The following is a 24,843-nucleotide window of genomic DNA, read 5'->3' as shown; positions in this document are numbered from 1 at the left end:
AGTCGGTTAAAAAAAGTATCTAAGATGATGACCAGGGATGTAAGGTATCATCATGCCAAATTTCATTGAAATCAGTCCAGCGGATTCAGAGATTAGCCTGTACAAACAGACAAACAGACAAACAGACAAACAGACAGAGAAACAAAAATTTCAAAAACAGTTAAAATGTATTCTACTACTCTTCTAATATGCCCCTGACTCGTTTTTTCAAGTTTATTTTCAATGTACAAAAATTTTACCTCTACGATTTTATTATAAGTATAGATATGTTCAAAAACGGACACACGCGCAAGATTTTTCGTCGCGTATTTACTGTTTACTGATCATAGAGGAATTTTATTCATGATACTGATTTAACCGCTGTGACAAATCGTTATAAATCTTATAAAAATGAATAATTAAGAAAGGCCAATGAAATATGTAAGTAGGTATTCGAATAAGGTATTTAAATATAAAAAGTAGATAAAAACTATACAAACATAGCAAATAAACCAATATCATACAAAGAAACGCACAGCTACACAGAAATAAACACAAGTTACTATGTTTAAATTGTAAAAGTTTCCTGGACTATAATCGAATATATAAAACTACTATAAAATATAGGTTGGGTTACTAAAATTTTATATTATAAAACTATAAAAAGGTTTGCTATTCATACCAATAGTATATTTTGTTTTCTAAAAGGCGAAAACCTTGATTTCGTCAGAAAAGGTACGAGTTATGAGATAGACAGAGAGCGGACATGTAGGTGAATATAATTGTAGGCACCTAGCACCAACTTAATAGTTTCGTAACATGAGTCGTTATTTCTTTAAACGGGTTTCGCTAGTGAGACTTCTGTTGGTACTACTATATATAGGTATATTCTGTGGTTAAGGTTAAAGCATGGAATTAATATCATGTCTATGATTAATATATACTACGTTTAACTAGTATATATTAATTCCATGGGTTAAAGTCAAAGATAAGCGTTTATTCCACTTGTCCTATTTAGGAAGTCCTAGCTAGGAGCCTAAACAATTTAGTCAAGTGGAATAACATTTAGAAAGCTAGGATCCTGAAAAAAATGTGGCTCCTGAATGACTAAATCAGTGTTGCCAGATGGTTTCAACCTTTTATCTGTAGTGGGAACTGGGAACTGCTAAATCTGTATTATTAAAGTCAATTTATATCACAAATTACTAGTATATATTTGTAGAATTTATATTATGTTATAAGATCTGGAATCCATTCGTAGGTAATTTATTAAGTCTGCTGGTTCCAAGTAGATCAGAAAGTTCATAATTCATAATTTTACGTGGAGCAAAAATTCTTTCAACCATCTTTTTCGCCTTTTATTTATTATTATGTCGGCTGTACACTCTCGCCGAGAGCTCTCGGGCGAGAGTCTCGTGCGAGAGCCCCTTGCCCGAGTGCGATCATGTACATTCTCGCTTAGTTCAATTGCAGTTATGAACTCAGAGAAGATGGACCATTATTTTTCTCTATGCATCGAAAGATATCATTGTAATCCAAAGATCTATAATCATATTTAATTTTATTTCTCACAGATAATGACTGATAATGACGTTTATTATTGTTATTTTTCTGTTCTGCACTGTCTAGCGGCGCGACTAGTAGTGAAAAAACGCGAAAGTGTATAGTAATGCCTTCTCTTTCCTCGCGAGACCCTTAGTCTCGGGCGCAAAATACCGACACCGGACCGAGAGGGTCCGAGACGAGGCGAGCGCACCCATTTACACTCTCGCACTCGGGCCGCCTCGCTGTGTCTCAGCGAGAGTGTACAGCCGACATTATTTTCATTGAGCCAACAGCTAAGCTTATGAGAAGACCAATTTTTTGTTGCTTTGATAGAACTAGAGCCATTAAGAAGACGTCTGACCAAAATGACAACTGATTTAGTCACTAAATTAGGACAAGTGGAATAAGAAGCGAACTAATTAGTCTCCTATGTAGGATCCTAGCTAGGACTTCTAAATAGGACAAGTGGAATAAGCGCTTTAGTTGGTGCAACCCAGTCTTAAACGCACAAACTATACATAATATTTGATAAATTCAAAGTAAATATGAGCGAAGAAAAGGATGATACGTTACCCTCTGAGGCAACAAATATTGACAATAAAGACGGAGAAAAAGACTGCGACAACTCAAAGTCTGACAAAGTTAAAAGTAAGTTGTAATTCTGCTTTATTTGCTAGTACCTAGTAGGTAAATTGCTACATAAACTCAACAATTTAAAGTATAACGTGGTTTAAATACTAAATAGTAATACCTACTTCGTTTGTGAGCATAGCTATGTTGCATCAACAATAAATTTTCTTGTGCACACTTCTGCTGAAAAACAAATTTGTTTTCAGTTGATATACTACTAAAAGCTACGGCCAATGCCCCTATAATGAAGAAAAAGAAGTGGGCAGTAGATGCTGAGAAGCCTATTGGTTGGATAGTGGAGTTTGTGAAAAAATACCTCAAGCTTGAACCAGATGAGAGATTGGTAAGTAGACTTTAATTCTGAAACTTATATAATATTAAATATATAGGAGTAAAGTTAGGCTACTTTCTTATTTTGTCTCAATTAATCCTTCGATCGGAATTTCCAAGAATTGCTATTGTATTCAATTGTTGTTGCGATCACCGGTGTTGCGCAGGGCTTGAAGGATTAATTTTGATCTGAATATAAACCTAAGTCAAAATGCCACTGTATTTCTTTAATGAGTTTTGTTCACAATTAGATAAATTGTATAGGAAAAAAGTAATCTCTATAGACATTCTCTGTTAGGAAAAAATATATAATATTTTACTTTTGTTTGGAATTTGTGGGACTGATTCTGTAAATCTGGGACTAGAAATTTGTGTATGTATAATACATTCAACACCATTTATGGTGACATCGTTTAGAACATACGTCTAAAATTGACCAAAATCAAAGGTCCTGGCTGAATCCTATATGACCGCCTTAAAAACAAATGAAAAACAATGGTTTTTACGACATTGTTTACTACGACACTGCATTAAGCAACCAGATTTGGTTAATGTTTTCGGAGAATTATATCTGCAGAATGACCGGCTCAGCTGTATTGTAAAGCATTTGAATAGGTAACAGTATCCACATATGGCAAGTTATGATGGTCAATGACTATTATCGTAAAAATAAACAAAGTTTAGGGTCTTAAGTAGCCTCAAGGCCCGCTTCGTCATATCTCAGTCAGTTTTCAACTCCAAAGTGAATAATTACAAAATGCACGACAGAAGTGTTCGAAGCAACTAAAATTACAGATTTTATGCATACAAAAGTGATGGAAAAATAATATTGTTTTTTTATTATATTATATGTTTGTATTGAAGTAAACAAAATGTGATTTAATTTCCTACATGAATATACATATTATTTTTCCTATTAATACCTGTCACTGGTTGTTACAATTATCGGTTTTTACGACTAAATATGAGTAGTTCCTTCGATGTGTTATAACAGATTTTGACTGTAATTATTACACGTTTGACTTTTGTACTCAAATGAGATGGCTATTTTTCCTGTTTACTTAGATGTTAAAAAATCAGCTGTATTAGGGACACTGACAGTTCAATTCAAGAGAGTTCAATGGCCTCAAAGCAAAGAAAGAAACTTGTATTTGTATCAAATTCTATCCCAAATAACATGTACTTTAATTACTATAGTCTTGTTGCCTAATAAGGTTTTTTTTTTTTCAGTTTTTGTACGTAAACCAGACATTTGCTCCGTCTCCCGACCAAATCATAAAGAACCTGTATGAATGCTTTGGAACTGATGGCAAGTTAGTTTTACATTATTGTAAAAGTCAAGCATGGGGATGAAGTTGTTGTGATAAAAACATGTGTTATATATATTCTATGTTAAGTTTTAAAATATAATTTTTATCTTAAAATATTATATTATTATTTTGTAATCGCAAAACTTGTTTTGCTTTTGCTTATTAATAAATAAGGGCCAATTTATAATAGCGCAGAGTCGAAGCGAAGCGAAGTCCCAAAAACTGAACACAGATAATTCAACCTTAACTCCAGAGCGTAATGCATATGTCGCAGCCGACCTAGCGCCGCAGCGGTGCGCGCTGAACTACTTCAATTAGACGGCGGCTTTTGAATCAGCTGTAGTGTTGAACGTTTTGAGCGACTAAAATATTCAATATAAAAGCTAGACGTGTGATTGAATGGCGTTGTTCAGTCAAAGGGCTAGATGTTTGATTGAACGGCTATTTAAACCAGTCGGCTGCGACACATACATTACTTCTGCGACGCCAATCAGGGTTGGTCGGGCTGCGGGCGCATCCACGCGAAATCGCGCGGATGCGCGCGCCTTTTTAAATTCTCAGAAGTAATAAAGTGCGTTAAAGCTTTGGAGTTAAGGTTGAATTTGTTATGTTCAGTTTTAATAATTCGCTTTGATGCGCTTCGACTCTGCACTAGTATAAATTGACCCTTACAATTTATAGCAGAAAATTAAATAAACATCGGACCCAGTCAGGCACAACTAGTCAGGCTTAAGCCCAAAAGTTTTGTGGCTGCCAAACGATTATGTTTATAATTGTTGTGTGCTATTGCCTATGGGGGGTATTACATTATCATATTGGATCATTTCTATGATCATATATAGGATCCCATATATATGATCATTTGATCATATCTGCATATTACATTATCATATTTCATTGATCCTATTTATGTCATATGTGGTTTCAATAGCCAATGGAGCCAACGCTAACGCTGACAGGTATTGACGTCAGGGTTACTAGATCTCAGAGAATTCGATTTGTCAAAAGACATAAGATTATCCAAGTATTTAATTAGAAAAATAATTACATTACATTATTTGAAACATACTAACGAACAAGAAATTAAAAACTCTTTTTTATATTAAATAACTGGCAACACCTATTTCTATGACAGTATTGGATCAAATCTCTCAGCAAATGTCAAAAATCTATGATCAAGGAAGAAATGAATCATATGTCTATATTACATTATCCAATATAATTGACTCAATGATCTCGGATCCAATATATATGATAATCTAATATCCTCCTTAGACTGATTTGACTTCAATGTAAGAAACATCATAAATTCTTTAAGGCGAGGATAAACCCCAATTTGTTATTCCGTGACTCCCGGTTTACCTAGTTCCAATATAATAACGAAGTGTTAAAAATATGAGATATAAAGCACAATATTTAAAATGCCTTAAACCATAAACATTTTAATAAAACGTAATACTTTGGCTGTAATTAATTTACAAACTCACCTCCGAAAAAACTCTATTTCATCGAAATATAAGTATTAACTAGGATAATTATATCAAATAAAATATTTGAATAAATTGTTAGTAAATACTAAATCTATATTAAAATCTCTTTAACCGAACATTTTTGTTTTTTAATATTTATTTCCAAAGATATTTAAAAAAAACATGAAAAATAGAGAAGATCCGCCCGAGTAATTACAGTTTTATGCTAAGCTAAAATTAATCTTATTGCGATGCGTATACGCTTGGTCTTCAAACATCAAACAGGTTATCGTTTTTGATTGAGATTAATCCCCGCCTTAAGCCTCCTTTTCGTTTCTAGTATTGCTATTTTTCTAGCAGTCTGTGCATAAAATAATATTGCGTGAAAAGAAGAAACTTTAATACTTGATTATTTATTGTATTTAAAAATATACAAAACTAAATAAAAATATGCATCTTGTTTCATTTTCCAACAGCACATCTATTTACAGAATTCTTGCTTGTTGTCCGTGTTGGTAAGTTATCTGAAATCAACATAATATGAAATAATCAAAACTTATAAATTAATCAATGGTATTGGTAAAGTTTCATCGGAAAACGTCTTGGTAACTCTTCGTATGATAATCTCCAAGTATTTATAAGTTTGAAGTGATATAATTCATACTCTGTTTACATCGTGTATGCAAAATATCGCCGTCACCGAAACCGGTGTGGGAGCTATTATTATTATATTGTGCCGCTAGTCGCTACAGACAGAATTCCGCGATCTGAGAATAGTTTCTTTGTAGCTGTCACAATTTTGACGTAAGTATGACAACAATTTGTATGGTTAGGTTAGGCTATCTTATCATCTAATTTTATTAGGATTATGAAACGTATAAACTATAAACTGTAGTAACCTGGAGATCTGCAGGACGTTTTCTTGGATGCGTTGGAGTTGTCGCTGCGCTGCGTGCGACAGGGACAACACGAGTGCACGCTGCTGCGCGACGTGTCTATCGCCTCGATCTTCTCGACCTGATAACAAATGGCGCTTTTACAAATAATGAGCTGCAAATTGCTCTGCAATGCATAAGACCGCGTTTCCATTGACGCATTGTGCCCGAATTGACCAATCACTATGCTCGAAATCTCCGCTCCGCCTCAATCGAGCGGGGTGGAGCAGAGCTGAGCGGATATTCATAAAAAAAATATACAGCGAGGTGATGCGGTGCGGAGGACAACGAGCATTGGGATGCAGAGCGGAGGACAGCGGGGCGGTGCGTGACTCGCGCGCAGTGCCTCAGTTAACCGATTCGTTGCCACCTTCATTTTCACGAATTCTTAACATAGGCCAAGCAGTTTGTTCGATGAGGCGCCATAAGCGTCATCGGCCCTGCTAAACGATGACGCCCCACGTGCGGCATTGGCCACTGGTTGTGTTTTATGCACATTTAGACTAAGGAATTGTAATTACAGTATAATAAATTAGTTTTAACGTGTTTTTTAACAATCCTTGTATGCCGCGCCTGGCGCGTCATCGGCCTCACTGAATCTTTTTAAATGCCGCGCTGAGCGCGGCAGTGGCCACGAATCGGTTAATCATTCAATCAATTCTAAAAGTATGCTCAGCTCCACTCCATTCCACTGCACTCCGCTCCGCTTCAGTAGAAATACTGACACCTTTTCATCGCTCCTCTCCGCCCAGCTCCGCGTCAGTGGAAACGCGGTCTGAGGCTCAATTTATACCGGCGCGGAATGGAATGGGAGCGACTTTTTGCACGAGATTGTACCATCGAGGAAATTGATTCCTATGCAGTTGACGGACCTACGTCATGTGGTCATGGCTTATGTCAATTCAATGCTAGCTGTAATCGGTCGGATGGGTTTGACCTTGTCAAGTGTGTGTTTTGTATTGACGCTCCCGCTTCGCAGTCGCGTGGTCGCGTAGGTTTAAGTAATTTGGTCGCATTAAGGCCTAAGCCTTAATGCGACCAAATTACTAGGTCCGCCATCTGCCTAGAAATCAACTTCGCTGATAGTACATAGCACAATGAATTTTATGTCAATAGTATAGCACACAAATTACATACGAGCCAAAAAATTGGACGCGCGTCTTCCGCGGATCTGTCGAGAATTCTCCAGTGCCAATTTCCTCGCATGAGGCGAAATTGACGTTTTTTTGCCAAAAAATCAGGTTTTTTGTATGCGTAGAGCCCCCCTTAAATATTAATTTTATTTTGTTTTTAGTATTTGCGTTGTTATAGCGGCAACAGATATACACAATCTGTGAAAATTTTAGAAGTCTAGCTATAGCGGGTCTTGAGATACAGCCTGGAGACAGACAGACGGACAGACAACGAAGTCTTAGTAATAGGGTCTGTTTTTACCCTTTGGGTACGGAACCCTAAAAAAGACGAGCATCTATTGTCCAAAATATTTGCTTTTATTATTTACCTTAACCGGTGCCGACGGTAGCTTATTCTGGCGTTTGGGTTTCTCCTCCAAAGGCAGTGATAGTTGCTGCTGCAGACTTTTGGGGGATTCCACAGCGGTTTCCTCTGCTTTAGGTCTTGATGGCGGTTTGTCTATGTACTCCTGTAGGAACATGAAGATAATAATCAAACGGATTCAAACGATTATGTAAATATAAAAAATGTGGCCATGATATGAACTACACAATACATATTTTGTGTAGTTCATAATTATCATGGCCACACTTTTGTTTATTTCATTGAAGATTTGCTCACTTGGTGAAAATATGATCAAGTATTTCAAGAAATTATCAAATCCACGATAAGGCCATGACTTATACACTGTTAATATTTATAATTAATTTTAATCTAGCTGATAGACGGCTAATTTGAGCCAATTAGCTAACGGCTAAATTGTCAATTTGAACCAGTGCTTTAAAAACTACCCTCCGAAGAAATATAATTAAAGACTATCCAGGGTTTGCTGTTTTTATCGAGTTGTGACACTAAGTGGCAAAACAAAAACAAACTTCACTTTTAACGCCATATTTGTTACATCCTACCTCCGGCACTTCCCACACTATGATCCCTCCCGCGGCGCACGCGCTGACGGCGTGGCGGCGGTCGGGCGCGAACCGCGCGGCCGTCACCGCGCCCGCGTGCCCGCGCCCCCAGTGCGTGCACACGCCGCTCTGGTACTGCCATAACTGTTGACAAATTAAAACTCACCAAACTGGCAACACCTTTATGACGAGGCCGCACTAGGCGACATTAAATGATAAATCAAATCAATTAACGAGACAGTGGAGCGACGCGACATGTCGCGGCCCAATATTTTTTGTATGGAATGGTATAGGCCCAGATATAGACTACGAATAATAACTAAGGAAGAGTAACTGTCAAAAAATTGTCCACGAGTCTACAAAATGTGATCCGAATACATGCATACTTTATGCATGTACCTATTCGGTACACAATTTTGTGTAAATATAGAAGTGGCAATTAATGTCAACGGCTTTATTTCGTAAAGGGGTTCGAACCTTTGTGACATAGGCCATCTTGATTTTTTTTTCAAAATTTCCTCGCACCGAGCACAATTTACCATGTTATATAACATTTTTTGTTTGTATAAGTGTACTCTATCCAAATATACCACTTTTATCGTGATCGGAAATTTTGAAAAAAAAAATTAAAATGGCCGGGGGCTAGATATGCCAGGCTCCATAAAAAATTGTGCGAACCCCTTTGAGTGTAAAGGAGCGCTTACACGGGCAATAATTACGGCTATAATTGCTGGGCGATACGAATGGAGCGATCTGGAGCAATTAGTGGAGCAATATATTTTGGAGTAACTCAAGTTACAAATTTTAGTACTAATCATTTCGAGAGTGTAAAATTAAAAAGGGGGAACAAAATCATGTGTAATGTGTCGAGCTAGCGAACGGTCGTGGCGTTTATCCACCACGCCATCGACACCATGGACGAGGTCAGCATCATGCAGATCTGCAAGTCCTTCACCAGTGAGGAGATTTGCAAGGGGAAGCAGCTGCTGTAGGAGACGCTCGGCCAGAGCGCGAACATGCCGTCGCGACGAAGAGACGGAACCGAAAGGAGCGTGCAGGACATCATCTCCCTGCTGAAGCAGACTGATCCAGATGAGGTACCGGCTTTTGTGGCTAAAGAGCTGCACAAGCTGCCGCCCGTCACATTGGACCACGTCGACGTTGTCAGCCTACTGAAGGTCACAAAAATGTTCGAACCCCTTTGAGTGTAAAGGAGCGCTTACACGGGCAATAATTACGGCTATAATTGCTGGGCGATACGAATGGACCGATCTGGAGCAATATATTTCATATCGCTAATCGACTATAGGCTACGAATCGCCGACAAAGCTTATAATAAGAATGACATTGCGATGCGAATTCGCAGTTATGTGTGGGAGCCCCAAGTGACCGAAAATATTTCTGGTATGAGGTATCCGTACAAGGTGGTTGCGGAGCTACGCAGTACGCGCCACAATACGTCAGTGGAACATGAAGTGTCGCGTCCAATAACTTTGGGCCTACTGGTGCAGGTGGTGCCAATCCAAAATTTGTAACTTGAGCATAAAGTTAATATACCTAGCGGAATAGAGCAACAATCTCGAGCTGTCAAACGTAACCAAAATTGTTTTTCATCTGTGTGAAAAATATGTGTACGTATACAGTATACACTTACACAAGCATGATTGACGATTATACATGAATTCTATGAGATTAAATTGTCAACTAGCGGCACGTGCCGACTGGACGTCAAAAAAGAGTGTTGCTGTCATGTATCACACGTCTCTTTTTACCACGCAGTGTTACTGATAGTGACACCTCTCTTGCTCAGGCCTTTGTTTCTCTATTCCGCTTGGTATATTAACTTTATGAACTTGAGTTACTTGACGTGTGCTGGCAGCACACGTCAAGTGCAAATATTATTTAAATAATATTTTCGCGAATCGCGCGGCACGTTGCCGCTGCACGAGACCATGGCGCTCGTAGCCAACGAGTTGCTGGCGTTTATCCAGCACGCCATCGACACCATAGACGAGGTCAGCATCATGCAGATCTGCAAGTCCTCCTTCACCAGTGAGGAGATTTGCAAGGGGAAGCAGCTGCTGTATGAGACGCTTGGCCAGAGCGCGAACATGCCGTCGCGACGAAGAGACGGAACCGAAAGGAGCGTGCAGGACATCATCTCCCTGCTGAAGCAGACTGATCCAGATGAGGTACCGGCTTTTGTGGCTAAAGAGCTGCACAAGCTGCCGCCCGTCACGTTGGACCACGTCGACGTTGTCAGCCTACTGAAGGACATCAGGTTCCTGAAGGAGGAACTGACTGGATTTCGGGGTAGATTGCAGGCGTCAGAAGCTGTCATTAGTGATCTACGTAATGAATTATCACAACTAAAAAGTAATAATTCAGTATGTCACCAGCTGACGCCGCATTCGTCACTCATCGCCGAGGCGCACAAGCGATCACGTTTAGCCCGTCAGCATTATCGGACGGGTCAACGAACGTCGCCGATGCCGCCCCCGCCCGCGCTCCCTTCCCGGTTGCGCCGACGCCGAGTCCACAGGCGACTCAGCAAAACTACGCGACTGTTGCTGGTCGCCCCGCGCCTCCCCCGCGGGCGCATAAAAATGGGGAAAATGAGAGCCGTAAGGCTTCGGAGAGTCGCAAGACTACGGAGAGCCGCAAGGCTACGAAGAGCCGCAAGGCTAAGTCTTCTCGACCTGGCAAGGACGAGAGCAGGAGGTGCGATGAGGAGGGCTTCATACTGGTGAAGAAGCCCGCCGCCCGCAACCATCGCGGCACCGCGCCATATGTACATGAGCTGCGTCTGCGGAGCGAGGTCCCCGCGACGCCCCTGTACATATCCCGCCTGCACTGGTCCATGGAGGTCGAAGACGTCGTGGACTACATCAGTAAGAAGACATCCCTCCACTTGAGGGTCGAGCGTCTGCAGTCTCGCCACAAGGTCAACTTCAGTTCCTTTGTGGTGAGAGTACCGACGCATCTTCTCCCGACCTCTGAAGCGGAGGAATTCTGGCCGACTGATGTGGTTTACCGAAGGTTCCGGGGGAGACTCCGGAATGAAGCGGGCGTCACGTTGCCGTTAATTCGTGATAATGTGTAGTTGTTAAGTTTATATAATTTTTATGTATGTTAGTCATTAAGACGAATATCTAAGCAAATGACCTTGGACGTTTGACGCGGAGCGCCATCTGTTTATGAATCAATGTAGCAGTAGGTGTAGGTTGCCAAGCTACGGTAAGTTACATAATATTTCCGCTAGATGTAGCATTTAGCAATTTATTTTGCAATTTATTTTCAAAATCGAAAAGTGCAAACTGTTAAAACTTAAAGCCGGTAAATTGTCAAAGTGAGACTAATCAAAAGAAGAGCACGCACTGCTTGTGCCGTGTGCGCGGAACGGCAACGCCGCGCTCCGTTGTACATATCTCGAGTTGACAACGACGCATTCTGTAACTAATTTACGCCTGTTAAATTTTATGAGCAAATGCTTTACTACATTTACTAGTGGAGTTTGATTTACAGTAGGCACTAAAGAGTTTGATGATAAAACTTCTATTTTGCAATACTGTTTATCGCAAATGGTTCGCCATCAACAAGATAAAAAATAAAGAAACATGTATGCAAAGATTCATTATAAACGGATTAGCTAAACCAAAAAAAAAAACCCATCCTAAAATATACATCTTACGCGATTTAAAAATATATTTTCTGATAACTGAATAAAGATCACCAAAAATATCGTTCACGACAATATATTTCAAGATACACTTTCTAATTACACAAAACTTCTGTATTTCCCGATCTGTAATTTAGCTGTAAAACATCGCCAAAAAGACGTCTAAAACGCATTTTGCTTTACTATTCACCTTAAGGTATATATTGTATGGGCCTACGTAGCCTGATTTAAATAAATAAAATAAAAATAAATAAAATCCCAATTTGCCGCTCTCCAAGCAAAAATAGGTAATAATTTTCATGGTCACATAGGTTTTAACCGCAGAACGAGATCTACGGAACTTTGTTGAATTGAAGTGGTGGCGATAAGAAGCCAGGCCGAGGTCCCTGGTGACAAGGGACGCCTCCAAGTCTTTTAACAACAGATAGAATTCTGCGAAACAACGTTGACGGGGTAGCGCGGTGGGCCACCGGTGGCGCACGCGGCGGTAAAGAAAGCGGCAAAAGATTGGGAGGTGGCCTCCAGCCGCCCCCCAATCTTTGCCGCCCGGGGCACGTGCACGCTCTTGCCCCCCCCTAGATCCGGGCCTGGGTGGAATTCCTGTCTATGTTTTACCACAAACCTTGACCATCTGATCATTCCCGCCTGTGATGAAGAGCTCTCCGTCGCTGGATATGTCGAGGCCGTTGATGGCGCCCGTCTTGCTCGCTTCCAACTGAAAACACAAGTCGTCAAGTGAACATAAAACATAATATAGTCAAAATTTGTTAATAGTTACTAAAGTCTAACTCGTACATCGACATCTAAAATATAGCAATTATGTTTACGTTAAGTATGCTTCGTAATAACGCTGCGATGACGCAGCGCCTGTGTGGCCACTGGCCGGCTATGCGTCAAACGGCAGCTCTGCATCAAAGCTAACGCAACGCCCGTGTGGACAGGCTCTGACGCATTATAGTACGACGCGCGCCGGCCGATATGACGTGCTACGTCATTCGTTCGAGATCTCTTCTGAGTCGGTCTACTCGTTAGTTCTGTTTACTCTGCGGAGGTACTACCTCTCTCGCCAGATGTCCCTCGCCCGCCTCCCAGTACGCGACCCGTCGGTCCGTGCCGCCCGTCAGCAGCTGACAGCCGCCGCCGAGCGGGGAGTACCGCACGCACGTGAACAGCGTGTTCGCGTATAGCACCTGACGACGCGACAGCGATCTGCAAAAAGAGTGAACATAATAACTAATTATAATATGAGGGATTGTAGTGACATATAAGTTATTACTTATTAGTTACCAGCTGTTTGACACATAAACCCGAATTGCTATAAACTATAAAGTTTCGCCTGATGGAAAGTGATAGCCTGTAGGTATAAAAAAAAAAGTCAGGAGGAAAAAGAGTCGGGTCTGTCTTCTAGCAAATAACTATCGAAAACACTCATTTACTTGGGTAATAAGTTTCTAGACTACAAAATTGTATTCTGATAAAATGTGGAACTGGCGACATTGACATTTATGCAGCAATACCAGAAGACTGGAGAACATAACTTGTGTGTTGTGACAAAATAAATCTAGTCTCATTTTTAACTCACACTAAATCCCATATGATACAGGAGCCGTCAGTCCCGGCGGAGACAGCCTCAGTGTCAGACGGCGATATTTGTATAGCTGACACCGGTGACTTGTGCTCTTTTAGCACTTTCTTGAGGGTCTGGCTCTCAGGGCGGATGTCCCATACTCGCACCTGAAGATATCATTTTGGTGTGAAAAAGAGACAAAAGATTGATGTAGAAGAGAGGTAGTAGGCCATCTGAATATGATAGAAACTTGATAGCCATGATTACAATTTTCAAGTTTCTAATTTCTAGTAAAAAAAAATTGTAATCAGTGCTCTTTTGTGAGGACAAGGCTAACATGGCTCTAAAGGCCTACACAGACGGACCGCATTTCAACTACAATCTAACTGCAAATAAACGCGCAGTTGGATTGCAGTTCAGTTGCAGTCGGCGTGCAGTCGTGTGAACTGTTTGGTTTGCAGTTCTATTGCGGTCGTGTCAACTTCATTCAAACTGCACTTGAACTGCAATTTGCAGTTGGATTGCAGTTGAAATGCGGTCCGTCTGTGTAGACCCTAACAGTCTCAACTGATTACAAAATGTAAGTGTTTTAAGTACAAATACGCTTTGAAATTAGCTGTATCATAGATGGATTTACTTGCCTCTCGTGTCAGCTGATTTCATTGAAACTCTAAACTGATCTAAATTTTTGTTGTAAAATCATCTGTGTTGCCTAGACAATACGGTCACCTGTCCCTCGCAGCCGCCGGAGACGAGTGTGCGGCCGTCGGCGGTCATGTCGAGCGCGGAGGTGCCCTTGTTGTGCGTGTTGTAGATGACGTACACCAGCCGGCCCGTCAGCGGCGTGAACGCGCGGATGTTGCCGTCGTTCCACGCTGGAATTTTACGTATAAATCTTGTAAAAAGCATCACACTTTTAATGCCAATGTAAAAACGAGTGTGCTTTAGACCACACAACTGAAGTTAAAGTTTTTGAACTCCATCTATATCACGTACTAGCTGTTGCCCGCGACTTCATCCGCGTTAACATAGTATAATAACAAAGATGGATAGTTTTCTCCTTTTTGTTTTTGTGGTTCCTTATACAAAGGGTAAAAACGGACCCTATTTAAGCAAACATCAAACGCAAACGTCAATAAACTTTCATGTTTCTAACTCAAGAAATGACGGACTTTCATTGTAACTTTCTACCTCAATTACACCCCCTTGGGGGTAGAATTACCAGAAACACTTAAATACGTATCCATTCATTTTTAATCAGTAGCACAAAAATAAAGTTTCATGTTTCTAACTCAAGAAATGACGGAAGAGACAGGAAGACTTGCTGCTGGTAAAAGGAGGAACCACACTCAGCGCTAAGGAGTCCGTCGAAGAATTGGCCGAGGTCTTCTACCCCCGGGATGATCCCAAAGAAGACACTGAATACCATAGCAGAATACGATCCCAAGCAGATCTCGTGAACCGAGAAGATGATCCTGACAATCATGATCCTCCGTTTACTGAGACCGAACTTAAATCTGCTATGGACAGTTTCAATCCTAAAAAGGCTCCAGGAGGGGATGGCCTTACTTCAGACATAATAGCGCGAACAGTGAACGCTGATCCAGAGTTTTATCTGAGTCTCTTCAACAAATGTCTGCAACTCGGGTGTTTCCCCACCATTTGGAAGGAGGTTACAGTCATAGTACTCAGAAAACCGAATAATGAGGACTATACGACAGCAAAATCCTATAGACCAATAGGCCTCCTTCCGGTGATGGGAAAATTATTCGAGAAGATGTTGGTGAGGAGACTCAGATGGCACCTGACTCCTAGGCTGAGTTCCCATCAGTACGGCTTCACACCTCAACGAAGCACGGAGGACGCCCTCTTCGAACTTATGAGCCAGATCAAGACAAACCTGAAAAACAAAAAGATTATAGTGATGGTCTCATTGGATATCGAGGGGGCGTTTGACAGTGCATGGTGGCCGAAGATAAGGGTGAGGTTGGCGGAGGAGAAATGCCCGATCAATATTAGAAAGACGATCGACAGCTATCTGTCGAACAGGAGGGTAAAGGTGAGGTACGCTGGAGAGGAATATGAAAAGGAAACGGACAAAGGATGTGTCCAGGGTTCGGTGGGTGGGCCTTCTCTTTGGAATCTAAAATTAGATCCATTACTCAAAAACCTAATTCAGAGGGGGCACTATGTCCAGGCCTTTGCCGACGACATAGTGCTCCTCTTCTTTGGTATAACTACGGACGTCATAAATGAGGCTGCGAGAGATGCCCTTGAGTATACGCACTCGTGGGGAGCGGAGAACAAATTGAAATTCGCTCCCCACAAGACGCAAGCCATGGTCATCACTCGCAAGCTCAAATATGACACTCCAAGACTAAGCATGGGAGGGGTCTTAATAACTATAAAGTTATTGGGCCTAACCATCGATGACAAGTTGACCTTCAACGCCCATATAGACAATGTTTGCCGGAGAGCCGTGAAGTTACACTCTCGGCTCGCACGAGCGGCCAGAGTCAGCTGGGGGCTGAAGGCCAACGTGTCAAAGATGATCTATAATGCTGCTGTGGAACCCACAATAACATATGCGGCCTGTGCATGGGCGGATTCAGCGAGAAAGCTGAGTGCACGGAAGCAGCTAAATGCAATACAAAGGGGCTTCGCCCAAAAAGCATGTTATGCCTACAGAACTGTTTCCTTGCACTCAGCTCTCGCTATTTCAGGCATATTGCCGCTTGATCTACGAATCAGGGAGGCGGCTAACCTCTACTTAGCCCGAAAGGGAAAAGCCGAGACCATTATCCGGGACTTGGAGATCGAAACGGTGGAAACTTTTAATAACACCCCCCACCCTGCACAAATACAACGATTAGGCTACACCTGCCTGATGGACCAGAACGGGATAGACAATACCAACATTCCGATAAAAATTTTCACTGATGGTAGCAAGCTTGAGGGTAAGGTGGGCGCAGCACTGTCAATATGGACAGGCGATCGGGAGACGCGGCACCTTAGGCTCAAGCTTGCAGACCACTGCACAGTCTATCAGGCGGAACTTCTTGCGCTGAGCAGAGCCTCGAAAGTTGCTCTAGATACATCAGATCACAAAATTGGTATCTACAGCGATTCAAGAGCGGCAATCGAGGCCGTGTGCAGCGCCGGAACCATTAATAAGGTTGCCTTACAAACTAAGAAGAACATCGCGTGTGCATTGAACCAGAACAGAGAGATATTTCTGTTCTGGGTCAAGGCACACGTGGGACTAACAGGTAACGAACGCGCTTACCTTACGAGTTGGCCAAAGAAGCTGCAGTTGGACTGAGGGTTAAACCCCATTATGACCTGTGTCCGGTCTCACACGCGAAGAGGCTAATCCGTGAGGAAACTCTTCGTGAGTGGGATCGAACCAAGAGGGTACTACTGGAGGTGTCACTAAAATGTTCGCACAGGATAGGAGGCAGCTCACAAGGTCTTTAAGGAGATTAAACTCAATAAGGAAATAACACAGGCACTGACCGGGCACGGTGGGCTCTCTGGATATCTGTACCGCTTCAGGTGCAAAGAGAGCCCATCGTGCAGGTGCGACCCTAGTAAAATAGAAGATGTACCACATCTTCTAACAGAATGCCCAATATACTCGAGGCCAAAATATGATCTGGAGATGAAAATAGGACTAGAAATTAATGTTGATAGCATAAAGGAAATAGTAAAAGATAAGAAAAATAGGGAAGAATTTTTGCTATATTGTGTTAAAATAATAAAAGGAGTAAATAGTATTAACAGAACAGAAAATAGAAATAGGAGATAAGTGTATAGACATAGGACAGTATAAATTGTATTCAGAACATAAATCCCTCGAATAAAAATCAGGGACAAGAGTATTTAATAATAAAAAAAATAAAAAAAAAACTCAAGAAATGATGGACTTTCATTCAAACTTTCAACTCCAATTTCACCCCCTTGGGGGTAGAATTTGTAAAAACGCTTAAATACCTATCTATTCATTTTTTATCAGCAGTTCAAAAATAAACTTTGATGTTGCTAACTTTAGAAATGACGGACTTTCATTTAAACTTGCAACCCCTATTTCACCCCCTTGGGGGTACAATTTTCAGAAACGCTTAAACACGTATCCATTCATTTTTAATCAGTAACCCAAACATAAAATTTCATGTTTCTAACTCAAGAAATAACGGAGTTTCATTCAAACTTTCAACCCCAATTTCACCCCCTTGGGGGGTAGAATTTTACAAAAACGCTTAAATACGTATCCATTCATTTTTAATTAGTAACCCAAAAATAAAGTTTCATGTTTCTAACTCAAGAAATGACGGACTTTCATTAAAACTTTCAACCCTTATTTCACCCAATTCGGGGTAAAATTTTCAAAATTCCTTCCTTAGTGGGTGTCTACTTAATAAAACAACACTACTCACCAAATTTCGTGGCTGTAACTTTTACAGTTTTTGCTCAGCGATGATGAATCAGTCAGTCAGTCAGGACATGTAATTTTATAAGTATAGATGTATATTGGAAGAAGAAGAACATGTGCGCGCGTATCTCTCCGTTCGCCTCACCCGATCACACTTTTCGTAACGCTCTCGTCACGCATTCTCTCCAAGTCAAACGTGCGTAAAGAAGTTTTACTTCAAAAATAATATGTTTGTGTCTGGTGAACTGTAGGAATTGAGGTGGAAGATACTACAGTGTGATTGCGGAACGCTGTACCTTGACGGTTATTGTCATACATATAAAGCGCACGAATTTATTGCTATCATGCTCTTATCTTGTACGTTGTATAGTGTAAACAAGCGAGAGCAATATTTTTATGAACCAGTACAACAAGCAGTCATGATATTATGTCAATTACCAATGTACGAAATTCTTCGTTAACCGCAACACCGCTACAGGATAGACACTATCATAACACTAGGGTCTAGGATTGAATTACTGAAACAGTTACCTGTAACAATCGACTTCCCGTCCGCGGCGAACAGAAGCGAGGAGCAGACGAAGTTGGGCACGACGACGCGCAGCAGCTCCTGCGCGGTCCGCAGACACCACACACGCACGTCGCCCGCGCCCGCGCTCGCGAACACGCCCGACATGCCCCTGTGTACCAGGCGAGCATCACTCAAAAGGAGCTGTTACAGCGAGTAGTAACTTATAACCGAACATCATCGATTTTTTGTACCAGAAATCTGTTGTATCTCGTTTCCACGCACAAGTTAAGTGAGACGCATATGAATATTTGCATCCGCATGTGAACAAGCTAGCAATTGCAATGTAGCTAGTGAAATAGACGAATTTCTCTCTATCTAGCGACTGGACTTTAGACTCTATTCATACCTCGGAAAAGCAATATCGTTGATCGCACAAGTGTGACAGGTCAACACGAGTAGCGGCTCGAAAGTCTGCAGGTTTATAGCGTGGATCTCGCTGCGCCGCGTGCCCGCTAGGAGCTTCCGCTGCGCTGGTGTACCGGAGTCGAACAGCTCGAGGGATGTGATGCTACCGTCCAGTTTAGTAGACTTCAGCTGGAGAAAGAGACAAGAAAAATAAGACAAAAAGCAATAGTTTATCTAACAGTATCTAAGTATTCTTAAATAAATAAAATATAAACATAAATGGTACAGCTAACGACTGAGGCAGATTTTAATTTGTAATGGATCGCTTATGGTGAAAAACTCTGGATCACGACTTTTGAACAAAAAATCCAACGGTATTCAAACCAATACAATTTCTAAACCTTCAAGATTAGAGCTCTTGCTTCTGATGTCGCAGCTATCCATGGTCCATGGTAGTAGTATTTCGATGTTTGCCCAAAGTCTCAAAAAAAGTACTCACAGCTCTGAAGGTAGGTCTGTTGGGTTCGGCGACCTTCGCTTTGGGGAATTCCCCCACCCAGTTGATCTCGTCCAGCAGCTCCACCCGGCCGTCCCCCGCGCCCACCACCAGACACCCGTCCGACATGATGATGATGGCTTCCACACCTGATGACGATATCAGCTGGATTTCGATTCAAGATCATAAGCGTTTGCGTAACGCTTAGTGTCTAAACACACTAGGCCGAAAATACGCCGCCGAAGTTCGGCATGATTACGTCTGCAATGTATTTTAAATTGATGAGTGATGAGTTGATGACACACCATGCCGAAAATACGTCGCGTTATATTGTATGCCTAGCGCATTGCAGGCATAATCATGCCGAACTTCGGCCGCGTACTTTCGGCCTAGTGTGTTTAGACACTAGAGTAACAAGTTTGTAAGCTTTCACGCAGTAAGGTTATCGAAACCGAATCATACCCTAGTAAATCAAGAGGGTGAGTTGAATAAGAGCTGCAAAACTACTGGATCGAGTATCTCTATCAGGTATTTTTGAGCCTGATTCACAAAGCGTAATCCGATTAGGATTCAATGTCTGGAAGCACCACTGCTAGTTCAAACGTGGTTACGTGGGCCATGCTAATTGCTGAGCGTTGATCAAGAAGCGTGCGGCAAATTGCCGAATGTGAGTCAAACAGGAATAATTGCGAATACCCTAGTATCATTTGGCTAACAATTAAGAAATGTGATTTATTTTATTTACAGAGAATTAATGAATCTGATAGGAGAAGATAACCACAACAGCATTAGCAGCATGGTAGACAGTAAGCAGGACATTCCGAGTTAGTTGTTAACTAAACTTGGAAACAATAAAGAAAAGGTTTCATTTCATTTCATCAACATCTAACCTTGGGCATAACAAACAGACTCCGGCCTCCTGCCCTTTCTCCAGGGTCCGCATTTGGCCTGACAGCCGAGCAACGTGGGCTTGCAGTCACCCACGCCCACTGACGGGTCCGCGGGGAAGTTGATAGAGAACTTTATCAGGTCGCCTGATCTGAAATAAGTTATGTTTACTTTAAGAGATAGTTGCTTTTAATCCTTCGAGCCAGACTGATGATCACTAAAGTTAAATTTGAAAAAGATTTTATAGTCATTGTTTATTTAGAGATGGTGTCAAAATCCTCATGAAATTAAAGTTAAATAGAAAATCTCCCTGAATGCGGCCGATAGCTGATACGGAGTTTCTTTCAAATGTTTTTAACACTTTCGAATTGCTATCAGATACACTATTAAGCAAAATTTCTACATCTTTTACAATTTAGTCCTTCGATCGTGGATTCTTGGAAATCTATTAGTAATCAGTAAATATACTTACCTTAAGCCCTCTCTCTGTCATCTTTATAATATATCCAATTATTATGTACATTTAATTTAGTCAACCCCTACAGCACAAGACTCTTAGTGTAGGGGTTGTGCATCTTATTATTGTAACACTCTGTATCTGTCTTTTGTCTTGTAGAATTTCCTTATTATGTATATACTGAGACAATAAACTATTATTATTATTATTGTTATTCTATTGTGTCTCGCTCACCGGTGAGCTTATAGGGCTTGATGGGTTAGATGCAGTCAGTCAGAATAAGTTTCCATACTCACGTGGTACCAGCATATCCGAACGTGTCGTCTATATTGACGGCGACGCAGCGCACGGAGCGACGCAGCTTGCCCAGCGACACGTCGACCACGTCCAGACTCTTGCTGTCAGACCTGATGTTCCAGATGCGGAGGTTCGCTGAAAACAACATGATGGTGGTAAGACACTTTAATAAGAAATGACCTATTTGAGTATGATGTTTTCAGTGTTTTATCTCGTAGTCGTAAAATCGTAAGACTACCTTTTTTTTCGCATCGCCGGGGCCTGGGGAGGATCACCGAGGTATATTATGTGGGACTCCCCGGGGCGGACGTAACATCCGCACCCGGGACTACCCACTAAAACCCCAACGGTGTTCCTGCTCCTGAAGGTGGGACTACGGGAAACGCGAGATACACGACCGCAGCCCCCCCGCCGCTGCCTCTTTGGGCTCAACAGATTGTAAGACTACCTGTGCGAATCTACTATAAGATAAATCCGCACTGAGGTCTGAACGTTAACTTCGCGGAACAACGCTGTTTTCCATGACAAAATTTTCTTTGTTTGGAAACGTGACGCAGCGGCACCAAGCGACACGTCACTTGTCAGTAGACGATAGGTACTATAGAACGTGAATTGTCGCGCCGCGCTGCTGCAGCGTACTGTGGTCTCACCATAAGACATTTAAGTAGAAACTTTCCGTATGCTTTTTCAGCATAGAATATTTAAAGATTTTGTTAAGGAAATGTGTGTTTGTGCTTTCCTATCAGAGGCAGGTAGATCTTTCACTTTCAAAAGTACTGGCTAAACATAAGTTACTAATTATTGACTATAATGCTTTCAGAGATAAAGATAGGTAGGTCTGTCTGTACCTACCAAGACTACTAAGCAAGCATGCACTTACAATCCCCGGCGGTCACGAATGAGTTGTGCCGCAGCAGCAGCGGCGTGACCGTGACCGCGTCGCCCGTCGTCAGCTTGGTAGCTGCTGCGGTCCCCGTGGCGGCGCCGGAGACGCAGTCCCATATAACTACAGTGCCATCATCGCGACCGCCCAAGGTGATCATGTAGCGCTCGTCCGATGTGAAGGAGAGAGCTTCGACTCGGACCTGAAAAGAAAAATTCAATACATCAGCGTGAGAACTTTTAACCGTGAGGCAGTGGCTGCCTTACCCATTGTGAGGCCCCGGGTGACAGGTCTTTGCGAGGCCTCGGGCGGCAGGTCTATGAGAGGCCTTTTGTATTACTTTGATGCGAATGTATGTGTTTTTATTTTAATTTGTTTGACGCGAGGCCCCTGCAAGAAGGCCAAGGCTAAGGCCGCCTCTGCCGTAAGTACCGGACGTACACAACTCGAATGGACATTAGCGCCCCTAGTGGCAAATAATGGTAAAAACAAGCGGGTTTACTATGACGATAGGGTACTGAGTTCTCTTCCTAAAGGTGAGATCGCACTACGCAACACTTGTAAAACGTCAGGTGTAGTGTAGATTAAGTGCGTTCTCGCCTTTAGGGACCATTTTGTACAGAAACTATAAAATTTACTTATGCCAATTTAAACTACTCAAGAAGTCATCTTACCTTATGTAGCTCATGGGTTCCAATCATCGACTTTCTCTTAAAGTCCCACAGTTTCGCCGACGCTTTGAAACCAATGTGGTTAATCTGGCCTGAGCCTATGTATGTTCCTTTAGGTGATATAGCTAGCGTCGACACGCTGTTGGTATGTCCGCTGAGGAAACTCATCTTCTTACTCTTCCACTCCTGAATGCAGACCTTGTTACCCATAGGGTAGACCACATGCTGACCGTCTGGATGAATCTTCAGACCTTTTAGTACAGAACCTGAGAAAATATGACGACATTGCTCTAGCAAATAATAAATGCTGTGCTACTGCGTATATTTATCAAATAGTTGTTCAGGAATTGACATTCGCCTATTGCTACTTTTCTCTTTAATTATCTACCTCTGAATCACAACACCTAACGCAAAAAGTTTACAATTTACTCTATTATTTTATGATTATGTAGGGGGACGCTCTACATAAGTCTATGCTTAATATTTGTTTTTTTGGGAGATTAAAGTGAAAATTGAAGAAAATGTTTTCTGTAACTAAATATTCATGCCTGTGAAATGAGTGGTGGTTTTAGTATGGTAACTGGGCTAAAGGTAACTGCTAAGTAATGGGCTATATTGTATACTACATAAATCTTACAAAATTTTGAATGCTTACCATCAAAGCCAATTATAGCATAAGGCTCCAAATTCTTCACATCCATTATTAATTGTAATTTATAAAATTGTCTACCTAATAAACAGCTATACGAAATTATTGTCCTTTTGTTGACATAATATTTGTTTGTAACTAAGCAACACACTTGTTGCGTTTACAACAGACTAAAAATTAGGTATGATTAATTTTAATTCTTATTTCATAACAAAAACACATTTTGCACTAAAAAATCAAATAAAACAGAACTTGTGTATAAAAAGACAATTTTATTACATTATCAATTATTTTACAATTTTAATTCTGCCAAAGGCAAAAACAATACTAATTTAGATCATAATATTTTATTGAAAGCTTTGAACACACTTAACTTGTTGCCATCTAGTGGCGTCACTATAGTTGGTGTTTAAACAATATTAAGTCATTTGAGGAGCTGGCAAACAGAACTGGATTAGTCCATGAGAAAAAAAATTACAGTGGCTAAAAAACTAGTTATCAACTATTACTACTACTACTGAACTAATCCGGTTTTGTTTGAAAATTGACTTTTTAAAGCCGTTTTAAATGATTTTGATTGAAAATATTAAAATGGATTGACGCAGATGGGTCAAGAGAAGACGATTTGAAAAAAAAAAATCTTAAAACGCACTCTGGTGGACTTGTCCAGTTTTATTTGCTAGCTCCTCATTTATTTTAAGGTACATTTTTGTTTATTACAATTTAAAAATATAAATTGAGCTGAAGGCGCAGATGATTCATTAAACAATTATGATAAACGAGTTATATACAAGTTCCCTAAATTGAAATACCATAATTTAAAGCTTCTTCTCAAATCATTTCTTAGCCATGCATTTTCTTCTTACACTCTTCGCCTTCTCATCAATCTTTTCATGTATAACTTCTGCAATCCGTTTTGTCTCATTTATCATGTACTGTTTCAGGACAGACAGGAATTCTGAAAGCTAAAAAGGAGTTGTGTAAATAAATGGTCATTCACAGACCCGCAAGAACACTCAAAAACAGTGAATTTTAATGACTTACACAAGATACTACAACTTTACACTGAATTACATAAGACGTAAAGCCCTTGTTTTTGTAGCCTAAATTAAAATTATTGTATAAAAAAAAACATTGCGTAAGTACCTATGTCAAAGACCAGAGTGTACTTGACACGTATGAGATTCAAACTTTTTCTCACCAGTAGTTCATCTTCCTTCTTCCCTAGCTGAACGAAGGCGCACTTAGCGGCATGGCTCTTGTGCTCTGCCCAAGGGTCGTCATGGGCCTCCCAGCCGTCCAATTCCTTTCCACAGAGAAAACACTTGGCAGCGTCCGCGTCATCCTCGCCCGTAGCTACAGAATAGAATCCCGCCTCAGCAATATTCTGCACGTTACATTTGTTTTTGTCACTGAACGGCCAATTTTTAAATGTCTTTATTCTCTCTTCGACTAGGAATAATGATGGTCGTTCCATAATTTTGAAGATGAGGACTTGATGAGGAGTGTTTATTGTAAAACGTTTTGCACTAATATGCAGATAGTTTAACAGTCAATTAAATATAATATTTTAGTCACAATTTAAATAAAATGTGAAATAAAATCTCACAAATTACGAAAAAAAAGAAC

The 24,843-nt window shown here is 41.0% G+C and overlaps 3 protein-coding genes across 3 annotated transcripts; 1 reads left to right on the top strand and 2 right to left on the bottom strand.

The window, feature by feature from the left end:
- The first annotated feature begins 2,012 nt into the window (after positions 1 to 2,012).
- On the top strand, positions 2,013 to 4,016 carry LOC121732701 (autophagy protein 12-like). Its single transcript, XM_042122655.1, has 3 exons — positions 2,013 to 2,172; positions 2,361 to 2,497; positions 3,715 to 4,016. Exons 1-3 carry the CDS (start codon positions 2,070 to 2,072, stop codon positions 3,835 to 3,837), a joined length of 363 nt encoding a protein of 120 aa, XP_041978589.1. The 5' UTR covers positions 2,013 to 2,069; the 3' UTR covers positions 3,838 to 4,016.
- Positions 4,017 to 5,595: 1,579 nt separating this feature from the next.
- Positions 5,596 to 23,313, bottom strand: LOC121732696 (cilia- and flagella-associated protein 52). The gene is made up of 16 exons (XM_042122648.1): positions 23,221 to 23,313; positions 22,569 to 22,831; positions 21,892 to 22,096; positions 21,011 to 21,146; positions 20,260 to 20,408; positions 19,373 to 19,518; positions 18,875 to 19,062; positions 18,489 to 18,637; positions 14,255 to 14,400; positions 13,541 to 13,692; positions 13,017 to 13,167; positions 12,581 to 12,673; positions 8,280 to 8,423; positions 7,700 to 7,840; positions 6,163 to 6,280; positions 5,596 to 5,787 (listed from the first exon to the last, which is right to left on the bottom strand). Exons 1-16 carry the CDS (start codon positions 23,264 to 23,266, stop codon positions 5,726 to 5,728), a joined length of 2,289 nt encoding a protein of 762 aa, XP_041978582.1. The 5' UTR covers positions 23,267 to 23,313; the 3' UTR covers positions 5,596 to 5,725.
- Positions 23,314 to 23,811: 498 nt separating this feature from the next.
- Positions 23,812 to 24,843, bottom strand: LOC121732700 (baculoviral IAP repeat-containing protein 5). Its single transcript, XM_042122654.1, has 2 exons — positions 24,416 to 24,843; positions 23,812 to 24,179 (listed from the first exon to the last, which is right to left on the bottom strand). The coding sequence occupies exons 1-2, from the start codon at positions 24,689 to 24,691 to the stop codon at positions 24,051 to 24,053; spliced, it is 405 nt and encodes a 134-aa protein (XP_041978588.1). The 5' UTR covers positions 24,692 to 24,843; the 3' UTR covers positions 23,812 to 24,050.

This window comes from Aricia agestis, chromosome 12 (assembly GCF_905147365.1).
Source record: "Aricia agestis chromosome 12, ilAriAges1.1, whole genome shotgun sequence".
In the NCBI taxonomy this organism is placed as follows: Eukaryota; Metazoa; Arthropoda; class Insecta; order Lepidoptera; family Lycaenidae; genus Aricia; species Aricia agestis.
The sequence above is the reverse complement of the archived record's forward strand: the minus strand, read 5'-3'. Positions and strand labels throughout refer to the sequence as shown.